The 22,681-nt window shown below is 37.4% G+C and overlaps 1 protein-coding gene across 3 annotated transcripts in view; it reads right to left on the bottom strand.

The window, feature by feature from the left end:
* The window catches only part of EPHA3 (EPH receptor A3), a 362,266-nt gene that overhangs the window by 333,835 nt on the left and 5,750 nt on the right, over positions 1 to 22,681 (bottom strand). For all 3 annotated transcript variants that reach the window (XM_044750141.2, XM_044750142.2, XM_070488669.1), the window contains exon 2: positions 8,706 to 8,770. In XM_044750141.2, coding sequence (XP_044606076.2) covers positions 8,706 to 8,770 — 65 coding nt within the window. The remainder of the gene's footprint in view (positions 1 to 8,705; positions 8,771 to 22,681) is intronic.

Here is a 22,681-nt window from a genome sequence, read left to right on the forward strand (position 1 = left end):
AGAAACTCCCAAGAAATCTCAGATACTACAGTGATAAAGTTCGTATTCATATAATACTTCCTGAATAAAATGAGCATCCTTAGCAGAAGAACACCCTGATGGCAGTCACTGTGCTAGTAAGGTTACAAAAACCCTTCAGGAGGTTTGCATTGTAAATATCGTGACCTTCACATGTTGTCAAATCCAATGGCTATCATGTGGAACATGGGGCTTATTTAAAAAGTGTTTCACACCATATTTTTACAGGTCAAGTTTAATTTGTTTTTTTAATCTTTGAAAAGAAATTAACCACCAGAGAATAATAAATCTAAGGGTCAAAACCATTAATTCAAGAAATTTTAATAGAAGAAAGGAGAAAAACAAACAAGCAAAACTTTTGAGAAAATTTTTTTATAAATTCCCATCAAAATTCTTGACTTACATTTAATGGAATGACAGAATTGAAGCTCTTTTCCACTAGAGTACATATGTTATTTTTATATCCTATATTCAATTGAAATCTTGGAAGCTCGAAAACAATGTTTATTCTAAGTATACTCTTTAAAATATTAAAGGAAATGGATATTTCTTACTAATACAGAAACTGATATTCAGTCTGCCATATACTATTTTGCCATAGCTCAAAAAATTTAATATATAATGAATTGAGTATGAAAGTCATTCTTTTTTTAAGTTTAATATCTATAGTTTGGGTTGCTTTTATGTTAATAACCATTCCTTTTTGATCAGAAAGTACACTCATTTGAAGTTGCACAAAGTAAGAAAGTTTGGTGTTAAAAAGTTATTGCTTTAAAAAATGCTATGAATACAAGAAACCACTAGAAGTAGAATTTTGTCTCTGATTTGAATTTTTTTAAAAGCTACTTTAAAAAATAAATATAAATGATCATAGCAAATTTATGAAATATTTACACATTCAACATATGAATGAAAATTATTTGAATGTATCTCAGCTTTTTATTCACCTTTTAGTGACTGTATGTTAAGTGAGAATCATATAGTACAAAGGAGTCTATGAGCAAAGCTGAACTAAATCAAACCCACCCAAGTGAGTTTCAAACCTCTTCTATCCTAAACCCCACAAAGCTGTGCATCAAAGGAAAAGCAGCAGAGTATCTTACATGGAATATTCTGAAGATTCTAATCCAACCCCGAGAATATAAACACACACTGTTTTCATGCGGAGAGGAGACTTCACATAGTAATAGACGACATTAGCAATGGAAAATTTTTTTTAAGGATTGGCACCTGGGCTAACAACTGACGCCAATCTTTTTTTTTTTTTTTTTTTCTGCTTTATCTCCCCTGACTCCCCCTGTACACAGTTGTATATCTTAGTTGCAGGTCCTTCTAGTTGTGGGATGTGGGACACCGCCTCAACGTAGCCTGACGAGCAGTGCCATGTCTGCGCCCAGGATCCGAACCCTGGGCCGCCGCAGCGGAGCACACAAACTTAACCACTCAGCCACGGAGCCGGCCCCCTACTTTTTTTAAAGCACTAATAAAAAATTCTATTAAAACAAATACAATGTAACATTTTAATTTTTAGAAATTAAATGTTGCTAGAATAAATTCTATCTTGCTGATTTCTACAACTTGTCCACATTTCCCCTTCTTTTACAGTACATTTGGTTTCAAGGAAAGGTTTAAAAAAAATGTAGCACTTTGCCATGTTTTTCTAATTTGATCAGACATCCTTGCTTGAAAGGTCGCCACAATAGGTGAAAGTGACATATTTAAACTGTGTAACATTGCTCATTCTAGGCAGAAATATTTCAAATGACCAAGAAACACATATCACATGTGTCAAAAATTTCAAATTCCTGGATGAACTACTCAGCATATGAAGAAAAATTCGGACTGTGATTCGTAAAGGCAGAATCCCAGTTGGTACTGCTGACACCTTGTTGTCAAAATATTCTTCCTGCATTCAGGCACCATTCACCAAGTGAGAGCTAGAAATGCAGCAGATAAGACATAGAACCCAGATTTCACAAACAGCAATGATTCGAATGCTGAAGGCAAATTACGATATACTGGAGATTACGAAAGCAATGACTTGTTTCAGAGAGTATTTTTATTCCTTCCATTTCTATGATTCATTCAATTCTACACATTTCTGTTTTAGTTAAATGAAATTTATTCGAGGGAGTCTAGCTTTTTACCCTGAGACAACAATCAATGTAATTTCCAACATACAGCTGTCTTTAGCTAGTTTTCTTTTCACTTAACTTCCAATTCATAGGCTGGCAGCATTTTCTAAATACATTTAAATAAATAGCTTTGTAGTACAAAAAATAACGTAACAGTATATGTAATATTGACATAGATAAATATATGTGCATATATATTATACACATATATACATAGTATGTATATATTGTAATTTCATTTAACCTATGCCATTGAAAAGAGAGAGAAATCATTAACAGACAGCATTTAAAATAGACTGGAAATCATCAAATTTTTCTCAACAAATAAAGAATTAGCGGTAGCTTAATTATTCATTTTTTAAGGCAATTTTAATTTATGGACAACTAACCCAGGAACTCTAAATGCAGAGAATAAAGGGAAAATTTCATGACATGGGAATTGGCCTTGAGTTTCCAGTTTCCTGGTTGAGATATATATCAATGAAATAATTGCATTAATGTATAATTACAAGCTGTAGAGGTCAACAAAAAACAAGGTTGATGAGTTTAACAGTGTTTTTGCCCTGGGCTGGAGGTGCGCATGGGGGTAGGGGCGGCAGGAGGGTGGTGCGTGAAAGAGGGAGAAGGCCTCCTTGAAGGAGAAATATTAATATTTTGAGGGCCTTCTAATCATTTAAAATTTTTAAATAAATAAATTGGACACCGAAATACTATATTTTGACTCTTTCAATTCAAAATATAGTCCCAAGATTATATGCAAACTTTATTTAGTCTTCACAGATTCAATGAAATAACAACCACGTGATGTCAAAGGCACTGTTTTGGGTTCTTAACTGAGAAGAGGTATTTGCTGGCACCTGAGGCAATAGTATCAAGTTTCCTTCAAAACTTATCTAAGAATAAGAAATGATATTTGTATAGCTCTTTCACATATGTTACCATATATATTTTTTTCATAGATATATAGAAACATCTCATTTTCTCAAATTTCATTTACTCTAAAGTGCTGTGACATAGGAATTACTGTTATCCCTTTTTTCAAAGTGAGGACAAATGTTAATGACAGTTAATTGGCCTGCATCAGATCATACAGCAGTGAATGGTAGAGCCAGAATTCACATGCGTCTGATTCTAAATGATGTGCTTATTCGATTTTACTACTCTGAGTAGTATCTTTGACATCATACTAAAGCACTAAAAGAGATAACCTGGGAAATACAAATAACATGGCAGAACACAGTTATTCATTGCCAAAGCCTCCATTTAGAAATTAAGATATTTGACCAGGAGATTAAATATTGTATTCTACCAGGATGCTTTTAATTTGAAAGTATTAGAAATACTAGAAAGAGGGGCTTAAAGAAAATGTAGTTTCACGTAACTCTACGGTTCCACCATGTCAGGGTTCCATTCTGGTTTCTCTAATGCTCCCTCGGCTCCACCTTTCTGGTCCTGAGGACGGTGCAGCTGCTCCAGACACAGACACAGGGCCTCATAGGGCAAATCCAGAGGTACTAAGTACTGGCCTCTCCCCATCTGTTTATCAAGAGGAAAGCTTTTCCAGAAGTCACCGGAATTCTGCTCCACTCTCATTGGATTTAATTATTCTGCCTAAACCAATCACTGGTGAAATGACTGCAGTCACCATGATTGGCTCTCAGATGAACCAGCATTCACCCCACAAAGAGGCAGGAGCACAGGGGGCATGAAGACCTGAACAATCCTGGGATTCCATCTGCAAGGAAGAGCCAAGGAACAGATTTTGGGTGGGCAACCAGCAGGGCCTCTGTATGCCAAAAGAGTGTTTTTCCTTTATGTACAATTATCACCTCTAAGGCACTCATAAATATCTAAGGAAACCTTTAGGAAAAAACAAATTCCAAAAGAGTTGAAAACAGAAGGAAGGTAGAAAATAAAAATATTCCACAATTGTTAATTTTGAGACTTCTTTCTATCCTCCACAAATATACATAAGTCTCTCATTTCAGTCTGCTTTTTCTATACTTTCCTGACTCCTCATTCTCTTCTCCTTATTTGAGTTTCTTTAATTGAGTTAAACCTCAAGATTCCTTTGTACTACTTAATCAGCATATCGATAATCCTAGGTGACAACTAAGTGTCTCTACCTCCCTCTGATCTCTTCTCTATAATGCTACACAGATTAAGAAACTTTATTTGATAGACTGGCCTTATCAATCAATCAATCAACATACTAGTTGTATGTAAACAAAGGACTATTTCACTGTTGTAATCCAACAATATATGTGGGCTTTTATATGTGTTGATTGTCTTCTAAATCAAGGGATATTTAAACTATTGAATTATTTACTGAAATTTCTGAATACAATTAAACTCAGGATTCAAACATTATAATTCATAGTTTATAGGGCCTGCGAAGGTCATTGCCACATCTGCTTTACTAAAGTGAACAAACCTAGTGCCAGAAAATATCCATAGCAAATAAAACTCTTCTATTGAAAAATTAATTGCTGTTCACAACCCCTCATAATTTCAGTTTACAAATTTGAGTATTGTTTTCATGACTTTCTTTTAGGGCAAACCGAAGTTTCCTTATGTTTCCTCCCAGATCCTTACTTCGAGGATTTGTCCCAGGCCTAATAGTAGAGTACCATTCTTTCCTACTGGGTTTCCTCTAAAATTTGAGGCGCCATTTAAAAATAGAGATAGAAATGTACCTCCCAAGAATATCACATAGGTTAATTGTAAGGTATTATGTATGAATATACGTCTGGTGAAAAGGGAGAATCGAAAATAGAAAAGAACATCCATGAAGGAGTGAGCCACACTGGACCCTTTTCCACAAATTTATAAATTTAGTATAGCTCTGGTAATATGATCATTACATGAATGATTCATTTCAAATTTGGAATGAATTATTTATCTATTTTTTAAGATATATATTTCAAAAGATTTGAAATTTAGAGCTTCTGTTAGGAGTATGATTGAGACATAGAAAAGTTGCTGGCAGTGCCTAGGAGCTGCTCAGTGACCACAGATCCCAATGGGGCACCAGTATCCATCCCCAAAGGAAGCATTTCTCACCCTGGGCACTGTCATTTGGGTCCAGATCATTCTTGGCTGTGGAAGGCTGCCCTGCGCACTGTAAGATGTTTAGCAGCACCCCTGACCTTCCACACTAGATGCCAGTATGCCCTGCCTCCTCAGTTATGACAACTAACAATATCTCCAGACACTGCCAGACATCCCCATGGGGCAAAATCAAAAATTCTTCCCTCCTTACCGCTCACCACATAGAGAACATTGCCCTAAATCAAAAGAGCAGGAATTTCCCTGCTGTTTATGACACCCTGGATGGACCTTGGGGCATTATGCTAAGTGAAATAAGCCAGGCAGAGAAAGAGAAATACTGCATGGTATCACTTATATGTGGAATCTAAAAACGAAAAGTCCAACTCATAGAAACAGAGAGTAGAAAAGTAAGTGCCAAGGCCTGGGGGTGGGGAAATAGGGAGAACTTGGTACAAGTACGAACGTTCAGCTCTGAGATGAATGAGGTCTGAGGACCGAAAGTATAAGATGATGACTCTAGTTGATAACACTGTATTGTGTAATTCAAATCTGCAGAGAGGAGAACTTACATGTTCTCAAACACTCAAAAAAAGAGCGGGATTGGGGCCGCCCACAGGATGCAGCGGTTAAGTGCACATGTTCTGCTTCGGCGGCCCCAGGGTTTGCCCGTCTGGATCCCGGGTGCGGACATGGCACCGCTTGGCAAGCCATGCTGTGGCAGGTGTCCCACATGTAAAGTAGAGGAAGATGGGCACAGATGTTACCTCAGCCAATCTTCCTCAGCAAAAAGAGGAGGATTGGCAGTGGATGTTAGCTCAGGGCTAATCTTCCTCAAAAAAAAAAAAAAAAAAAAAAAAAGGAGCAGGATTTTCAATGATCTCATACAGTGTGATATCATCATTATAATTTTTTCCTCCGAAGTTTACATTCATATTTTAGTTAACCTAAAAACACATGCATTGCTATTTGTTAGGATTCGTCAACTGAAAAATCATAAGTTCAAAGTTGTTTCTAGCTATTGCATGTCATTTTTTTACGGAAAGGCTTGCAGACAATGATATCACCTTAGTTTTAACTATTTCCTTTAAAAACGAAACGAACACAAAATTAATCTATCTTTCTCATATTGAAAATGGCAATGATTAGGCAATAAAAATAATTAATTGAATCTAGAAGCACAAACAATTATACAAGCAAGGATGTTAAATTCCAAATCTAAATTAACCACGCAACGTTTCTACTCAAGAATTTCACCAGTTTCTCAAAAAGACATGAATATTAATCTAATTTCCTAAATTAGTGCTACTTATTTCCTCACGGACATTATCATTAACACAGTATAGGGGGAAAATTCCAAGGAAAAATACACTATACATCACCACAGGACAATAATTCACATATTTGATTTTCCTTTTTTGCTTTGGGATTTTGAGGTATTAAAAATATCATGCTGTTGGGGAGATTTTTTTTTTCCTTCCTGCAAGTTTTAATTATTAACTTGGAGAGCTTGGCTGGCTGTTTTAGGCTATTTAATGCATCAGAAAGGAAGTCAGAGCTGCAGGAAGATGGACCAGGAAAGCCACAAAGAGGAGGCCCAACTGCCTGAGCTGGCTCTCTGAGGCAACAGTCAGCCAAAGGAGAGACTGAACACCATTTGTGAGAAAATCAGGAGAGATTCCTAAGCAAAAAGGAGGTAGGAAGTTGGGCAAGAGATGGGAAAAGTCAAGAGGTGAGTTATTCTGAGGAGTGTTTCTTAAATTTAACATGCTGAGGAATCACTGGGGGACCATGTTAAGGTGCAGATTTGGATTCAGAAAGTCGGGGTGGGGGGTGGCAGTGTGTGGCTGAGAGTCTGCATTTCAAAGACTCTCCGGGTTGTTGGTGTATGTACCATACTCTGTGGGGAGGGTTCTAGAGCACCCCTTGCCCAACAGATATCTGGAAGTAGAAGCGCCAACTTTGTTTCATCACAAAATCTAGGAGATTAACAAGATCAAATGAATCCATTTATACTGCATTCTCCCCAAATTCGCAATATACAGAAATGTGTTTTCTTTATAGCTTCTTTAAAGGAAAACATGAGGTAGATTGTTGCTTTGATATACAAGTTACTTTCTTGTTGTTAAATATATACGTATCTATTGTAAAATGTCACTGTGGTTGTTGCTTTTCATATATCCCTGGGCAGCAAGTTTCTACAGATATTATCTGATGGAGTAATGAAAAACTAAAATTTTTAAGATCAAAATTACAGTGAAGTTTGAGTTTTGAATGATGAGTTTCAGATGAGTTTTCCAGCTCAGTTCTGAGTTTCAACTCACTCTCTATTGACTACACAGGATGTGCTCTCATACTCATCAATTGATTCTTTTTACACCTCTGGGAAAACCAAATCCTGGTTCTCTTCATATTCTCCCCTCTGCAGCAACTAACCAAGGCCTGAGCCTGTGATAGGTCTTGGCATCGTGTCAGCATCAAGGTGTACCGCGAGGAGAAGCAGACACGAGGATGACAGATGGATGAGGTAGCCCTGATGGAAAACACCCGTGCTGAAGAATAAGCTGGTAGTACCGTAAAAATCAGTATGTTTAGGCACAAAAGTCTAAAGACTGAACACCAGTACTAAGTGGAAGTAATTATAATCTCTTGGAAAAGAGGACTAGTGTAGGAGGAAAAGGAATATATAAATTTGTTCCTATCACAAATATTTCAAAATAACACTTTGCATTTTCCACAGACTATACTTGGAAACAAAAAGGTATATTTTACACAACTTTTTAAGAACAAGAATTTTCCAAATGTATGACCCTTTTTTTTTTCTGCAAAAAGAGGAGGAAAATTTTTCACACAAAAAGCTCATCCTAAGCATTCATGTCACCAAAATGCCGTACACCTTAGTAATCTGTGTCTGGCTTGGTGAAGTATGAAAGGTAGGTAAAAAGTTTAAAATTTAAAGGCAGCCAGACTTTTCCTAAATAGAATTTCCAGTCTTAAACTGATCTAGACAAGTTGCAGACATTTTACACAAAGAAATTAAGGCGACACAGGTTTGTACTGTTGACGCATATTGCCTGTGCCCCGGAACCATCACCAAGGCTGATTTTAACGCTGCAGCTCTGGAGGCTGCTGTCTCCAAATGCACTTTCCACAGTACCTCAAGTTCAGAATGTCCTCTCAATTCACCTATTCTGATCACATCACAAAACAAATGTTTGAGGATCACACTTAGATCTTCTGCATGATGCCAGTAACAATTACACTGTTTAATTTGTCCATTCAATCAATTGATAAATTCAGAAGGGAAGAAAGGATCCAAGTTCTCAAAAGTTTTATTGGACACAGATATTAGGCTGCTCTAGTCCATGTACTGAACACATTGATGCACGCCGCTGTGACCAGAGGCACAGGGTTTGCTTGAGACAACACACCAACAATTCCTCCTACTCTCCAGAGAGGCATCGCGCAACGTCAGCTTCACTTTCAATAGTTGACCACACTCACCCCATGTGATGGGTAGGAGATCCAGCCCAGCTCCCCTTGGACTGTCTTCGAATCCAGCAGATTGACTAAAAGAAAATACAAATACACAAACACAGTTAAGAGGAATGAGTTCTTTCTGTCTGCCTCTGTCAAGTTAATGTTGTCTGTGGTTGTTGTTGAGATAACAACAGCTACACGTTCCAAACACATAACTCTGTTCTTCTTCATTAGAAGTAGGTAGTGAGTATAAACAGGGAATTACAGCAGAAAAGCAATCGTAGGAAAAGTGAAGGGATGGAAGTTTCTGCACCTTTTTTAGTTATGTTTGTTTACAAAGGTAGGTTAATATTCAATATACTGATAGTCATTTTTGACAGAATAATTACAGATTTAAAAGGGAAACAATAAAAATGCTAAATAGGAAATGTTAATGCTAATATGATATCAAAATAACTGGAAAGATCATTACCTTTGATAAATTTACATATGATTTCACTAAAAATTAATTTCTTACATGTACTTCCATAAGGAATCAATATTTCTGTTTGTGCATATTTGATGTGGCATCTTCATTTTGTCCTGGCCAAGACCAAATGTGCTATTCTGTAATGGGCATTTTTTAATACTATAGAAATTGTCTACTTGCATTTAACAAACAAAATGCTTAGCTACCAACTTGAGGAGAAACCAAAGCAAAAATCCGCATGAGAATATTGCCTGTGTAAAGCTTCACCTATTTAAAGAAGGTATTGTTACCCGAAGGCTTTAATGATTTTACTCAGACCTTTGTGCTAATTATTAAAAACCCAATGAATAATAAAACTCAACATGAATGTGGTTGCCTTTCTTATGCAGGCATGTGCTGCAGAACGATGTTTCGGTCAGTGACGGACAGTATGTGGGACAGTGGTCTGACCCACCTACATTTGTGTAAGCACACTCCATGATGTTCACACAACGACGATATCGCCAGAACATGTCATTAAGCAATGCATGACTGTATATTATTAAAAGAGAAAGTTAAATGGCTTATTTTCAACACAGAGAGTATTAATTTGTAATGGATTAGAATTTAAAATATAAAAAATGACTTCAAGTTTAATTAATAACAAAGGGCTCACTTTGATTGTCGATCTGTTAAATAATGGAAACTATGGTTTTCCTGCATTCTTCTTCTAAAGTGGAAAGCAATCCCATGATTGACTAATGGAAGATGCAGAGGAAGTTTACATAAAATACACATGTGTTATTAACGTGAGCCAGAGCAGGTGAACCAATAAATAGAATAAGAAGGAGTAATTTTCCAGAGTTCCGTATATTCCTAAATCAAAGCACAATGTTAATACATGCACTGCACATGCCCATGTGTTGTCAATAAAGTGTTTCCTGATGCATGAAAAGCACCACTATTTCTTTAATCATCCCAATTAATCTCTTATAAAGGAAATATTCATCTTATAAAATGTTAAGAAAAAGAAGTAATATATTTGGTGGATAGAATTCTAAATTTTCAAGCATTGCTTTTCAAAGGAAGATAGTTGGTTAGCTAGTTAGATGATAAATTACTAGGTGAATATAACAAGGTAACTGATCGTTAAATTAAAAGAGATAATATTCTTAAAGTTAGATTTCATACATTTTGCTAGTAAAAGAAAAGCACATAAAGTTAACCTATCTTTGAATTCCTTAAATATTAAAGTTTTTTTCTCACAATAAATTATTCCCAATGAGAAGTCATTATATGAAAAAGAGGCTGAATGCATTACATAGTGCAATTTCCATAATGGAATTATTTCCCAGGACACCAATGCAGAAATTAACAGTATGTTTAATTATATTGAAATTATCTCTCAAAAATAACTAAAGAAAACCCCTCTATTGATTACTCAATGTTACAGATAATAGTTCAGATTAATCAATGTTAGAAAATTTTTGAACATGTGAGACTACATCCTCACCTTTAAATTAAAGTATGCTACCAACATTCATTCTGATAAACACATGCCTAGTTGAATTGCTGGTTCTATCGCAGTCATCAGTTGATTCCTCTGAGTTTTACATAAGATTTGCATAGAATTTATAGTGCCAGTTTTCATAAATCATTAGGGCCTATTTGCAATGTCTTCAGAGGTTTAAATGATTCAATGTATTTTCATGTATGTGTAATAATTGAACATGTACTAAATGACAAATATATGTCACTGCACATGCTATGATGAATGGCTGATTTAATTTCAATATTAGTAACCAGAGGAAAAAAGTGTTTGAGGCAAAGAAGATATGAATATTGTCTCCATTTAGTAAATTACTCATTGGAATGTAGGTTGTTAACTAAATAACTAAATGTCCTTAAGTTTTCTCTGATGATCATGATGAGGAAAAAGGACTGGACTAATGTCATCAGCATTTGATTTCTATCAAAGGAGGACAGCTAAACCCAAAAGAATTTTATCACCTATCAATTAAAATAAGTGTAATAAATTCATTACATTTATTGCATTAACTCAGAAATTGAATTTTTTGTGCCTTCCATTTAGTATGAATGATGAAAACACAATTAGCACCATTACTTATGATTCTGGTTCTGTTGTCTAGCAAACATAATTATATCTTCCCTAGTTATCTCACAATGTTGCTGTGATGGTCATATGATATAAACGTATTTAAAGGCACCATGAGTTTATAACATGCTATACAGATTCAATGTTCTTGTAAAATTAATACATTAACTAACAACAGCTCCCTTTTGGCTTCTGAACTATATTTAAAATCAACCATCAATATATGACCTAACACAGAAGAATAGTGACATCAAAACATTTTTTAAAAGAGTTTATTTTCAGTTTATAAGGTGCCTTTAGTTTATAGCCAAATGAGAACAACACAATCAAAGAATTCTAGCCACTTTAAAGTGAATGATTGTTAAACTGGGACTTCCCACAACAGAAACCTCAGGAATCCTGTAGTGTGTTGTATAGTGATCTGAGTGTAGCCTGATTGAGATATGAAGAGGAGAGAGTTAATGGGATTTGAAAGTCAACCTGTTGTGGGTGATTCCTCTGGATACATAGACTAAATCTAACATTGCAATACATGTCTTAACCCCACACTGATGCAGGCAAGAACTTTGGTTACTGTTTATCTTCCTAAAAAGATACAGGCCTGATCACAGCTTCCAAGTGTTGCCACTGGTCAAATGCCAGGGCAGACAGAATAAGCAGACAGAACTGTGATGCACAAATATTGTATTGTAGTCTGAGTTTTAATGACAATTTGCAATATAGAAGGTATATTTCAATCCCTGTAAAAATTGAGTTTACCATTATGAATTTTAACAAAAACAAATTAGGAAATTATTCTTAAGGGTAGGTGAGAATATATGGGAGACTTAATTCTTTAATGATTCCCTCATGCCAGGTTATTTGCCAAAGATATAAATTGTCCCTTACCAGATTTCATATTCTAATGGTGTGATATCCAAACATTTTTGGTTTTCAACAGGAAGCATATCATTTCTTTAATTTCAAAATATGTTCTATTCAAAGAAGTATGTGGCATACATTAACTTAAAGTGATTTAAATTTGACAGATTTTTAAATGTTATGACTTTATTTAAGGTGAGACACAAATAGGTGCTTTTTGGCAAATAGTATTTGGAAATCACTGTCCGCAGTGTGGATGGATATGGTTCTAGGTTTCTTTCATATACCTTACTCTGCTAGTCTTACTGCTTTTAAATAGAAGAGATGTATGAATAGGTGAAGGAGTTTATATTCATGAAAACGGTAAGAAAATCCTTACTCAGGCTTCTTGAGTTGGCTTTCACTTGGGCACTAACTTGAGACTTGCTGGACAAGAGGCTCTGTGGCGTCTGATGGGAATTAGAAGGTATAGAATGAAGGAAAGTAATAAAAACAAATAGAGATTAAATTGGCCCAAATTAGTTGTAAGTACTTCTGGAAAGGAGGAAACCTTGCTATCCTTCCTGCCTCTGGTCTTTACGTCCTTTTCCCATTCAGCTGGATTGTGGAGTTAAGATGCCCAGGAGCCTTGTTCTTGCTTTTCCTTTCTTATCCTCCATGACGATGGAGAGACACAATCAAAGGTCCACACCTGCATTCACTGGTATTGACAATGCCACGAAGAGCTTCTGTACCAAGAACTTACACCACCTTTCCTGCTTACTGATAACAATGCAACGAAATTTTTCTAAAGGACTCAGTTATTAAAATAAGTTTTTAAAACAAATGTTCCCCGTTAGTGAGGACAGATTAAAAACTTTTGGTATATCTTAACAACAAAAAAACAAACAACCCGATCAAAAAATGGGCAGAGGACATGAACAGACATTTCTCAAAAGAAGATATGAATATGGCCAATAGACACATGAAAAGATGTTCATCATCGCTAATCATCAGGGAAATGCAAATCAAAACTACACTAAGATATCACCTTACACCCGTTAGATTGGCAAAAACATCCAAAACCAAGAGCGACAAATGTTGGAGAGGTTGTGGAGAAAAAGGAACCCTCATACACTGTTGGTGGGAATGCAAACTGGTACAGCCACTATGGAAAACCGTGTTGAGATTTCTCAAAAAGTTAAAAATAGAAATACCCTATGACCCAGCCATCCCATTACTGGGTATCTATCTTAAGAACCTGAAATCAGAAATCTCAAGAGTCCATTGCACCCCTATGTTCATCGCTGCATTATTTACAATAGCCAAGACGTGGCACCAACCTACATGCCCAGAAACTGATGATTGGATAAAGAAGATGTGGTATATATACACAATGGAATACTACTCAGCCATAAAAAAAGACAAAATTGGCCCATTCACAGCAACGTGGATGGACCTCGAGGTATTATGTTAAGCGAAATAAGCCAGTCAGAGAAAGACGAACTCTATATGACTCCACTCATAGGTGGAAGTTAATATATTGACAAAGAGATCTGATCGGTGGTTACCAGGGAAAACGGGGTGTGGGGGGAGGGCACAAAGGGGTAAGTGGTGTACCCACAACATGACTAACAAAAATGTACAACTGAAATCTCACAAGGTTGTAATCTATCATAACATTAATAAAAAAAAAAAAAACTTTTGGTATAAATTTCTGGAGTTTTCACTCTTAGAGAATCATTAACACATCAACATTTATTCAAAGGCATTTCAAAGTTCTGACTCATAGTGACTATTTGTCCACTTAGAAAGACTGAGAGTTAAAGGAAATGTTCACATCTTGTAGATTAAGTACTGCAAATACACAGATAGTGCTAAAATAACTTTTATATTTTTTAAGATTTTTATTTTTTTCCTTTTTCTCCCCAAAGCCTCCTGGTACATAGTTGTATATTCTTTGTTGTGGGTGCTTCTGGTTGTGGCATGTGGGACACCGCCTCAGCGTGGTTTGATGAGCAGTGCCATGTCTGCGCCCAGGATTCGAACCAACGAAACACTGGCCACCTGCAGTGGAGCACGCAAACTTGACCACTCAGCCACGCGGTCAGCTCCTAAAATAACTTTTTAAATGAAATGCCACAATTTCTTACTGAAGTGGAAGATCTTTTCAATTTTCTAACAACACATCAATATGCTTTGTGGTAATGCTATAGTTGCACTTCATGAAAATATTACTATAAAAATTGGCAAATAATCATTTTAAGGTGAACAGTAGGATATAATGGCTAAAGAATTTCAGACTTTTACAAAATTAAGTATGTTTTCCTGTAAAACATTCAGTTATAAGGTGCCTTTAAAGTCAATTGCAAATAACTATGAAACCATTACAACAGAAAACAAACCCATTTGATAGGATGTAATTACGTCCTGCTTTTACTAAAGAAAGATGACATGTCCTTGCTTGTTCCCACCATCACTGTCATTATTCCTGCCACATTTCTTGTCACTACTCATCTTTATCATTTTCATCACTTTCTGTTATAAAAAGAGCTCCTTTGCTCTAGGTTACAGACAGCAGAAGGGTCCTTTAATCAGCTTCTAGGTTATACTTAGATGTTGCAAACAGAAGAAAATGATACAGGAAGTAATAGATTCTGTTCTTCGTGTTTTAATTCTCTGTGTAGTACTTTGGTCAACCGTAGCACGGAATCAAGAAATTAAGATGTAGTTTCTGACAGGAGTCCAACAAAGCTCAGTTTTCCATTTTTACTGTATACACCAGGGTATGCCCGTGAGAAGAACTTTAGAGAAGTCAAAGTTTTGTTGATATACGTATGTATTTCAACATGACTTTTATCTGCTGTGATTACACTTTCTTAGTTTAGCTGCTTCTGTGGGCTTCCTGTTTGTATTTATGTCCAACTAAACAGAATGAAAATATTCTTCAATAGATCTAGTTAGTCTTGTATTTCATAGACTAAAAATTATAAAAAATGTTTTTAGACTATAAATGAAGTCAATGATACTTTATTAATTGTGTGCAGATCAAAAGTCCTGTAAACTGTGAAATTTAAGTCAATAGGCATTTTGTGTCATAGAAATATGAATTTATAATTCATATCCATACATCAAATGACCAGTTAAAATTATTACATAAGAATTAAAGAAAAAATTTTGTAGTGCTAGACATTTCTGTGAAAAATGTCTTTTGTCACATGGCATCTTAATGGCTTCTTTATGTGATATAAGCAGATTTCTGGACTTGGTGATTTACTATCAACTTATTCTTTCTTATGAGCTTTTCCTCCTGGGCGATAATTTTGGATTTACTTCTGCACAGGCCCTGACTACAGAAGAGACTAATTAGCCGCCTCATCTCAGTCTTGGCCCACAGCAGGGAGAACTCCTTGCAATCAAAACACAGTCTCACAGTAAGATGTCCATGTTTTCATGACTAGAGCAGTTTAGTGAAACAACAGAAGCACAGACCAAAGTTCAACTTGAAACCTGGGTGCTTTAGGAAACATAAACCCTATGCTGTTTCTGAAGTGTTAATTTTTTTACTTTTTAATCAGAGAACTCTAAAGGTCACACTGATATTAATACTATTATGAAGAAAACAGCTATCAAAATATCAGTGGGGAATGTGTTCTTATAACAAAATAATCCTTGCTCATAAATGACTGGGGACGTTCTCCCATCAGTGGAGTTCCAGGGCATTAAGCACGGGAGCTTCACGCACAGCCCCTAGAAGAGCAGCCCTCTTTGTCTCTGTGCTTTGTCAGGATTATGAACCATTTAGACAAGGGAAATGCGCTTCCCAAAATGTAAATTACTGCAAGGAGAACATTAATGATTATGTAAACACTGCACTTTTTCAATACATTTTTGCTGTTTAGAGCATTCTAGAAATAGAACTTGTTTATTTCTAATTCTGAAAGACTTCTTTGACACATTAAAATGTGAAAAATGAAAAAGTACTATTCAATTATGAAACTATATAAATAATCACTAAGGCAAGGAGGTGCTCAAACTTTAGCATATACATTTTACTTTCACACCATAAATTCAGGCTGTCTTGGTGTATATTTTTCATCATATTATCATAAAATCTTGATTACCAACCTTCAAGTACTAAATGAAAGCTATCTGTTCAGTCAGGGCTTAACTGACGGCTGTGGAAATCGAACCAAACAAGCAGATTGGCCTCGAAAACAACTCCAATGTAATATTTCATTTAGAAATAAAAATGCACCTGAAAGTCCCTTCCACATAAAGATTCAAAATTTGAGCATAGGGAACATAAAGTGCAGTGTTGAAATTGTTTCAATTTAAAAACATTCTCTGGACATGTTTATATCACAATTTTTTTTTTCTTTCCAAAGAAGCTCATTGTAGAATAAATAAATAGGTTAAATTTCTGGACTTTATGTCATACATCATGACTGACGTCACAGTCACAGACACACACATATACTCATACTCATACTCTTCAAGGTATAAATATGGGTCTTTACAAAGGCCCATGAAGGATCAAATAAGTTTCCACATGCTGATCAGTTTAATTTAAAGCCCAAGCCCTTTCGCTCCATCTTAGGAGCATGGTGTCAGCAGAAAGTACCAAGCTTGTGCCGGTGATAGTCAGAGAGCTTTTAATTGATCACCAGAAGAGAAGATAGAGTTCGGACTAACTTCAATGCGCTTTCCCCTGGCAGTGTGGTCATACTATGATTAGCACCTACGAAAGCTTATATTTGGGGACGATTATTTTTTGACGTTCAATCATTTGTGTTTCCAGTACACTAACATGCGCACACGTGTACATGTGTGTACTCACACAGAATTTACATTGAGCTTAGATGTCTGCTTATCAAGAATAGATGTTTCTGAAGGTTCAGTTCTTTCAGAAGTGATTTTTAATTTTGTATATATTTATTACACATTCATTCAAATTATTTTTAAAGTTTTCTAGTCACATGCAATAACAAAAAATCTGGGTTCTAATCATCCTCACCACGTGAAATTAGGCAAATCATTTAATCTGCTCTTCCTTGTTTTTATTATTATTTTTGTTATTAACTTTTATCTTAAAAAAATCTTCCATGTTTCCCAGGGGCCCTGTTTTGGGAAGCTAACTGCACCCTTCTCTGAAGACTTACATTGCATTTTTCACAATTTTTCTCTTTAAGTTAAAACACAATTTTTTATGTAAGTATTAATTTTGTGGTCATCGGTCCCACTAAAGTTATCTTCAAGGGCATGGAGTGTCCCATTCCCCACAATCTTCCTTTCTAGCATCCAGTATGTAACTAATTCTCAGCTGTGCACTGTGTTTGGTAAATAAACAAACACAAACAGTAAATTATAATATGAAAGATGAGTTAAATTTTTTCTTAACATTTTTCTTGTTTTATTGTAATGGTTTTTGAATTTATGCCTTTGAAAGTAAATTTAGGGTTCCAAAGTGTTCACTACTGGGTTTAGAGTAGTAAAGCTACTACAAACCTGGCCAAACACACAATGAAATATTCTTAATTAGTTTCCCAATGACCACCTTTGGAAAGGGAAATTGAGAGGGCCACTACAAATCTTATATGTGTTTAGTTTTTTCTCTTCTCTAATTGTATACAAAAATTTTAAAGATATTAAAGCATTTAGAAGGATTTTGGACATCACTTATAAGCAAAACTAAGAAAAACTTTCTTTATTCAATGTACAAATGTTTAAGGAAAGCAGATGTGCCTCAAAACACGAGGAAACCACCGCTCTGAGCAGAGATCAATCCAACTGGTTTAGTCAGATGAAATGTCCATAAATTACAATTAAAATCTTTTTTCAAAAAACAAAAACTATCAAAGCATTATAATTTCAGATTAGAAATGTCAAGAACACCATAATAAAATTCAAATTTATCTTTTTTGAGTGATCTAATGTAAATGAGTATTAACTTATCTGTGGTGGACCAGATAGTAAAAGTAAACCAAGAGAAAGATGCTGTTCCCTTTATTCTGCCTCTTTAAAAACACTTTCAATATCTGGCAATAGCCATATTTGACAGAGTTTATATACTTAATAAAAAAGTAACAACCCAATTTAAATTCTATTTATAGTTTCTCTGATTATGCCAGTTCTTTACACTCCATTAAAATGCAAAATCTACCATAAGTAGCTTTGGCATATTGAAGGGAAAAATCACAATTTGGACATAACTCCAATTTGATGCCATCTTTGATTATTTTAGGTAGTTTAGAAGTCCAGTTGGGGAAAATTAACAATATTAGATAGTGATAGATAACTTAAACAAATGGTTGTTTTTCTTTTTTCTCATTACCAACTTGTAATTCAGAAAAATATAATTTCATGTTCCAAAAGGTACATATTCATCCATAAAACTTTTCCCACAGTGTGGAAACAGTTCAATTTTGCTAGGGGACAATACTACTGGTGACACATACACAGACCCCCACACACATATACACACACAGGACTGCAAACAGACTTTTCATCAGTGGTGTTCTGCTTACCCAGAGAATTATTTAGATAATCCACGTGGAAGCCATTGCAAATCAGCTTCCCAGCCCCACTTATCCTCAGAGTGAAGACTGCTGTCATATGCAATAAAAAACAAATGCACCCTCTACAAACTACAGACTCATTATTGCTAAAGTACATTTAATATCAGGTAATAAATATATGTTAACTACTAACGAGCTGTCCTCTCTTTCCCTTAGTCACCCTGACATAGAAAACATCTAAATGTCATATTGATTGGAAACCAATCAACTTTACTACTGGAGAAATGTTAATTTTAAAGCCTTATATATATTATTATTATTATATTATATATTTATTATATATATAGTGTGTGTGAGAGAGAGGAAGATTTTCCCTGAGCTAACATCTGTGTCAATCTTCCTCTATTTTGTATGTGGGACACGGCCACAGCATGGTTTGATGAGTGGTGTCTAGGTCTGCGCCCGCTATCCAAACCTGTGAGCCTGCGAACCCAGGGCCACACAAGGGGAGCACACAAACTTAACCACTATTCCACCTGGCTAGCCCCTAAAGCCTCATACTTTTATCAGGAGACAGCGGGTGTCACTCTTTACTGGGCCTGCGGAAATTATTCACCTATCTTTATTATTTGAAAGAAGATAAATTAACCTGCTCTTAAGGAGTATATAAAATTCAAGATGAAACCATTTTGAGATTGATTAAATAGACATAAAGCAGTGAAATAAACCCAGACTTCTCCCTTTGCTCGCGTTCCTTTGGAGACTCTACCATGTAATCTGTCAAGATTTTTATCTTAAAACAAGAGGCAACTCAGTTTGGAGACTTTAAAGTCAAGTTTACATTTTCTTGATTTGAGAGAGTTCTGCAAACTCAAATATGAATAAAAATTTTTAAAGTAGGGAAGGCAGTTGTTGACTTTAATTCTCCAAAAGCAAGAAAAAAAGTTTGTTGCTAAGCCTTCACTTTTGCTCATGGAAAATGTGCCAGTAGCTTTAGTGGTTGGGTGATTCCCTGGGACATCAAGGACAATGTGTTAGAATACCTTTTTTGCCTGTCACAGTGAAGAAGGCAGGACACGGAAAGCAGCTTTCAGATTGGGAAGCCTGATGTCATCAATATGCTATTTTTGCTCTTTGCCAGGTTAACAGAATTTATTGCAGCAATTAATGCAAAACACATGTGCTGAAATACCCGTATGAAAAATACGATTGCCCCCAACTTCATTTGCTACCTTTCAAAACCCTGTTTTAGCTACCTTTTCTCAATGCCTCCACTTAAAGAAAGTACACTGTTTTTATGAAAGAGGAGATAAATCATGATAATTTATTTTCTCATCTTAAGTAATTTATAAATTGTCTTTTAAATGGAGAATAGTTTTCACTAGGAGTAAAGTTTACTTTTGAGACCATGTTCTATTTTTCCCCATTACCGTGAAAATTCCAACAGCTAATTAACACTCCATTTTTATTATATAAAACCCTGAATAATAACATTTGGGTTATATTGAGAATTGTCTCACAACCTCTGTGTGTGGAATTCCTGACAAAATCTTCTTTCCAGTGTAAGGGAAGGAGTGTCTGAGAGTCAGGAACTGAAGACAGAGGTCAAGAATGTGTGAGGGAGACATCGCAGAGATTTTCTCCTACTTCTCCGTTTACATCGAATTTTCTTTAAATTGTTCCCGTAGTGCGTCCCCCACCCATGCAAATAATCCTAGCTTATGAGTGTGAACACTTTGCAGTTTCTAAGTACTCTTTGAAGTACTTCTTTGAAAGTACTTTGAAGTACAATTTTTCACTCCAATATTCTGGGTATTTCTGAGTTATTCTTGTAAAGTCACAAGATGAAAATGAGTATAGTCCCGGGGCATTAAGGCTGAGAAGCTGGTGCAGTCCCGAAGAGAAGGTCGCCTCCCTAATTCACAGGCATTTGTGCACAGGAGAAAACTTGGGAAAATTAAGACCCAGACAAGCGAGGGCCTGGCTCAGGAGCCACTTTGCTATGATTCGTTTCCTCAATTGGAACGATGGGAGACGTCCTAGTACCCACTGCGGCGCCGCTTTAATGATGACACGAGGTCTGGTGAGCAGTGAATACTAAGTTGAGGGGAAAAAATCTAAGCAGGGAAACTGTGTGCAATTGTTATCTCCATGTTCGGTATGACACTGAGACCGTATTTAGTCTTGGAATCCCCCGGATTCAACAACTCTTATGAAAAACACTAAAGATCCCATAAGACCATGGAAACATCAGCATCCTCCAACTCCTGACCTACCTCGATTCGCCGCCCCCAGAAACCCTCTCTGGCCCATTCCAGGTTTACTTCCAAAATCAGAAGAGGAAAAAATCTTATTTTAATGAAACGGTGCCAATCAAATATGGTGCTGTGGTAGAAAACAGACAACTTCCGCTTGTGCACGGGGGAAACCCTATGGAACATGCCCCCTAGCTCTCCCGAGGGTCCTAACAGGTGGCATTAGTAGGTGACTTCAAAGAAAACTGAAAAGCAAGCGACCCCATTTTAGTGTAGGACGGAAGGACTGAAGGAAAGGAGACCGTCCGCAACACCAAGAGAGAGCGCAGGAGCTGGGCGGAGGCCACGAGCGGGACCCGCCGGCCCAGACGCTGCCGCGCGTCCCCGCCGCGCGCGTCCCCGGCGCTTCCCCGCGCGCAGCGTTCTAGGAGCCCCAGGACGACGCCACCTCCGCCCTCTGTCACCTGCTGGGCCCGGGAACGCGGAGGGAAAGGGGACCTCGCCACCTCCGAGAGCCGAGCTGGAAAGGCTGGCCGTGGCGGCGGGGTGGCAGGTGACACCGATCTCGGGGCGACTCCGCTGTGACGGGCCGCTCGCGCCTGCTGGCCGCGCCTCCTGCGCTCCCTGGGCGGCCCGCGCCCAGGACAGGCGAGGCCGGGGCCGCGGCGGCAGCAGGGGGCGCCCCCGGCCCCGCCGCCCCAGCCCCGCCGCCCCAGCCCGACCCTCGGCCGGCGCCAGAGCCTGGCCCCCAGGAACCCACCGGCCCGAGAGGGCTGCGGACCCGGAGTTGGGGTTTCCTGATCTGATCTTTAATCCGATGCAGAGAGGAAAGTAGTGAACAGCTGGGAGACCCCGCGTGCCTTCTGCACCACTGAGCCGGGGCCTCGCGGCGGCGAATAGTTTGAGGTTAGGACGCCCTGGTGGTGGGTGTGGTGGCAGCGAGGGAGCGCCTGCTCATCTCTCTGCTGCCACACTGCTGTCACTACCCGTAAAGCCCTTCTTCGTGCTAAAATTTCTCAGGGCACGCTTTCGAAATGTAATCAATATTGCAGGATCGAATGTGGGAGGGGTAAGGCGAAGGAAAAGCATCGCCGTCCTCTCCTCCCGTGGCCCACCGTCCATGGCTAAGATTGTTCACGTTTGTTTGTACAGTGCTGCCACTTGTTTTCCCCCTCTTTGCTCGCCTATTATTCTGACTTCGCCGTGTTGGTTTGGATTATGTGGATTTTCACCCTTTGCTTTGACTGGAACAGCAGGACATGGTTTAGAAAGTGAACGGTGGGAGGGGGTTCCACACCCAGGGCTTCCAGCTTAACAACCTCCCTCCACGTTGGACGCTTTAATTGCGGAACTGGTTTTGATTCCATCAGCCCTCCACATGCATTCGCCCAGGCATCCAAACGGGGAAGCATTCCTTGACTAACACTCGTAAAACTTCCCTGGACAAAATATTTTCTTCTGGGGAAAAATCAAAAGTGTGCACGCTTCGGAGGAGAAACAAACAAGCGCGTTCCCCTCCCCCTTCTTTGTAAGTGTGCAGGGTTTTTAGGGATTTGATAAAAATTGATTAGCCAGATGTTTTAAGTGATAAATATTTTCCCTTTAAGCAGAAGATTTATATACTAACGTTGGCTTTAGAACCTCTGCACTTCCCTACCTCTCCTCTTTCTAATCAACTTTTTATTTTCTTTTCCCTTGCAAAGACTTTTTTTTCTTGGTAATCGACCCCCCTGTTTCATTTCAAAGAAAGCTAGTAGGAAGCAAACTAAAACTTGCTGACTCCTAGACTTTTCCAGGAGAAAACCCTCCTGCTGGATTCCAAG

This window comes from Equus asinus, chromosome 18 (assembly GCF_041296235.1).
Source record: "Equus asinus isolate D_3611 breed Donkey chromosome 18, EquAss-T2T_v2, whole genome shotgun sequence".
NCBI lineage: Eukaryota > Metazoa > Chordata > Mammalia > Perissodactyla > Equidae > Equus > Equus asinus.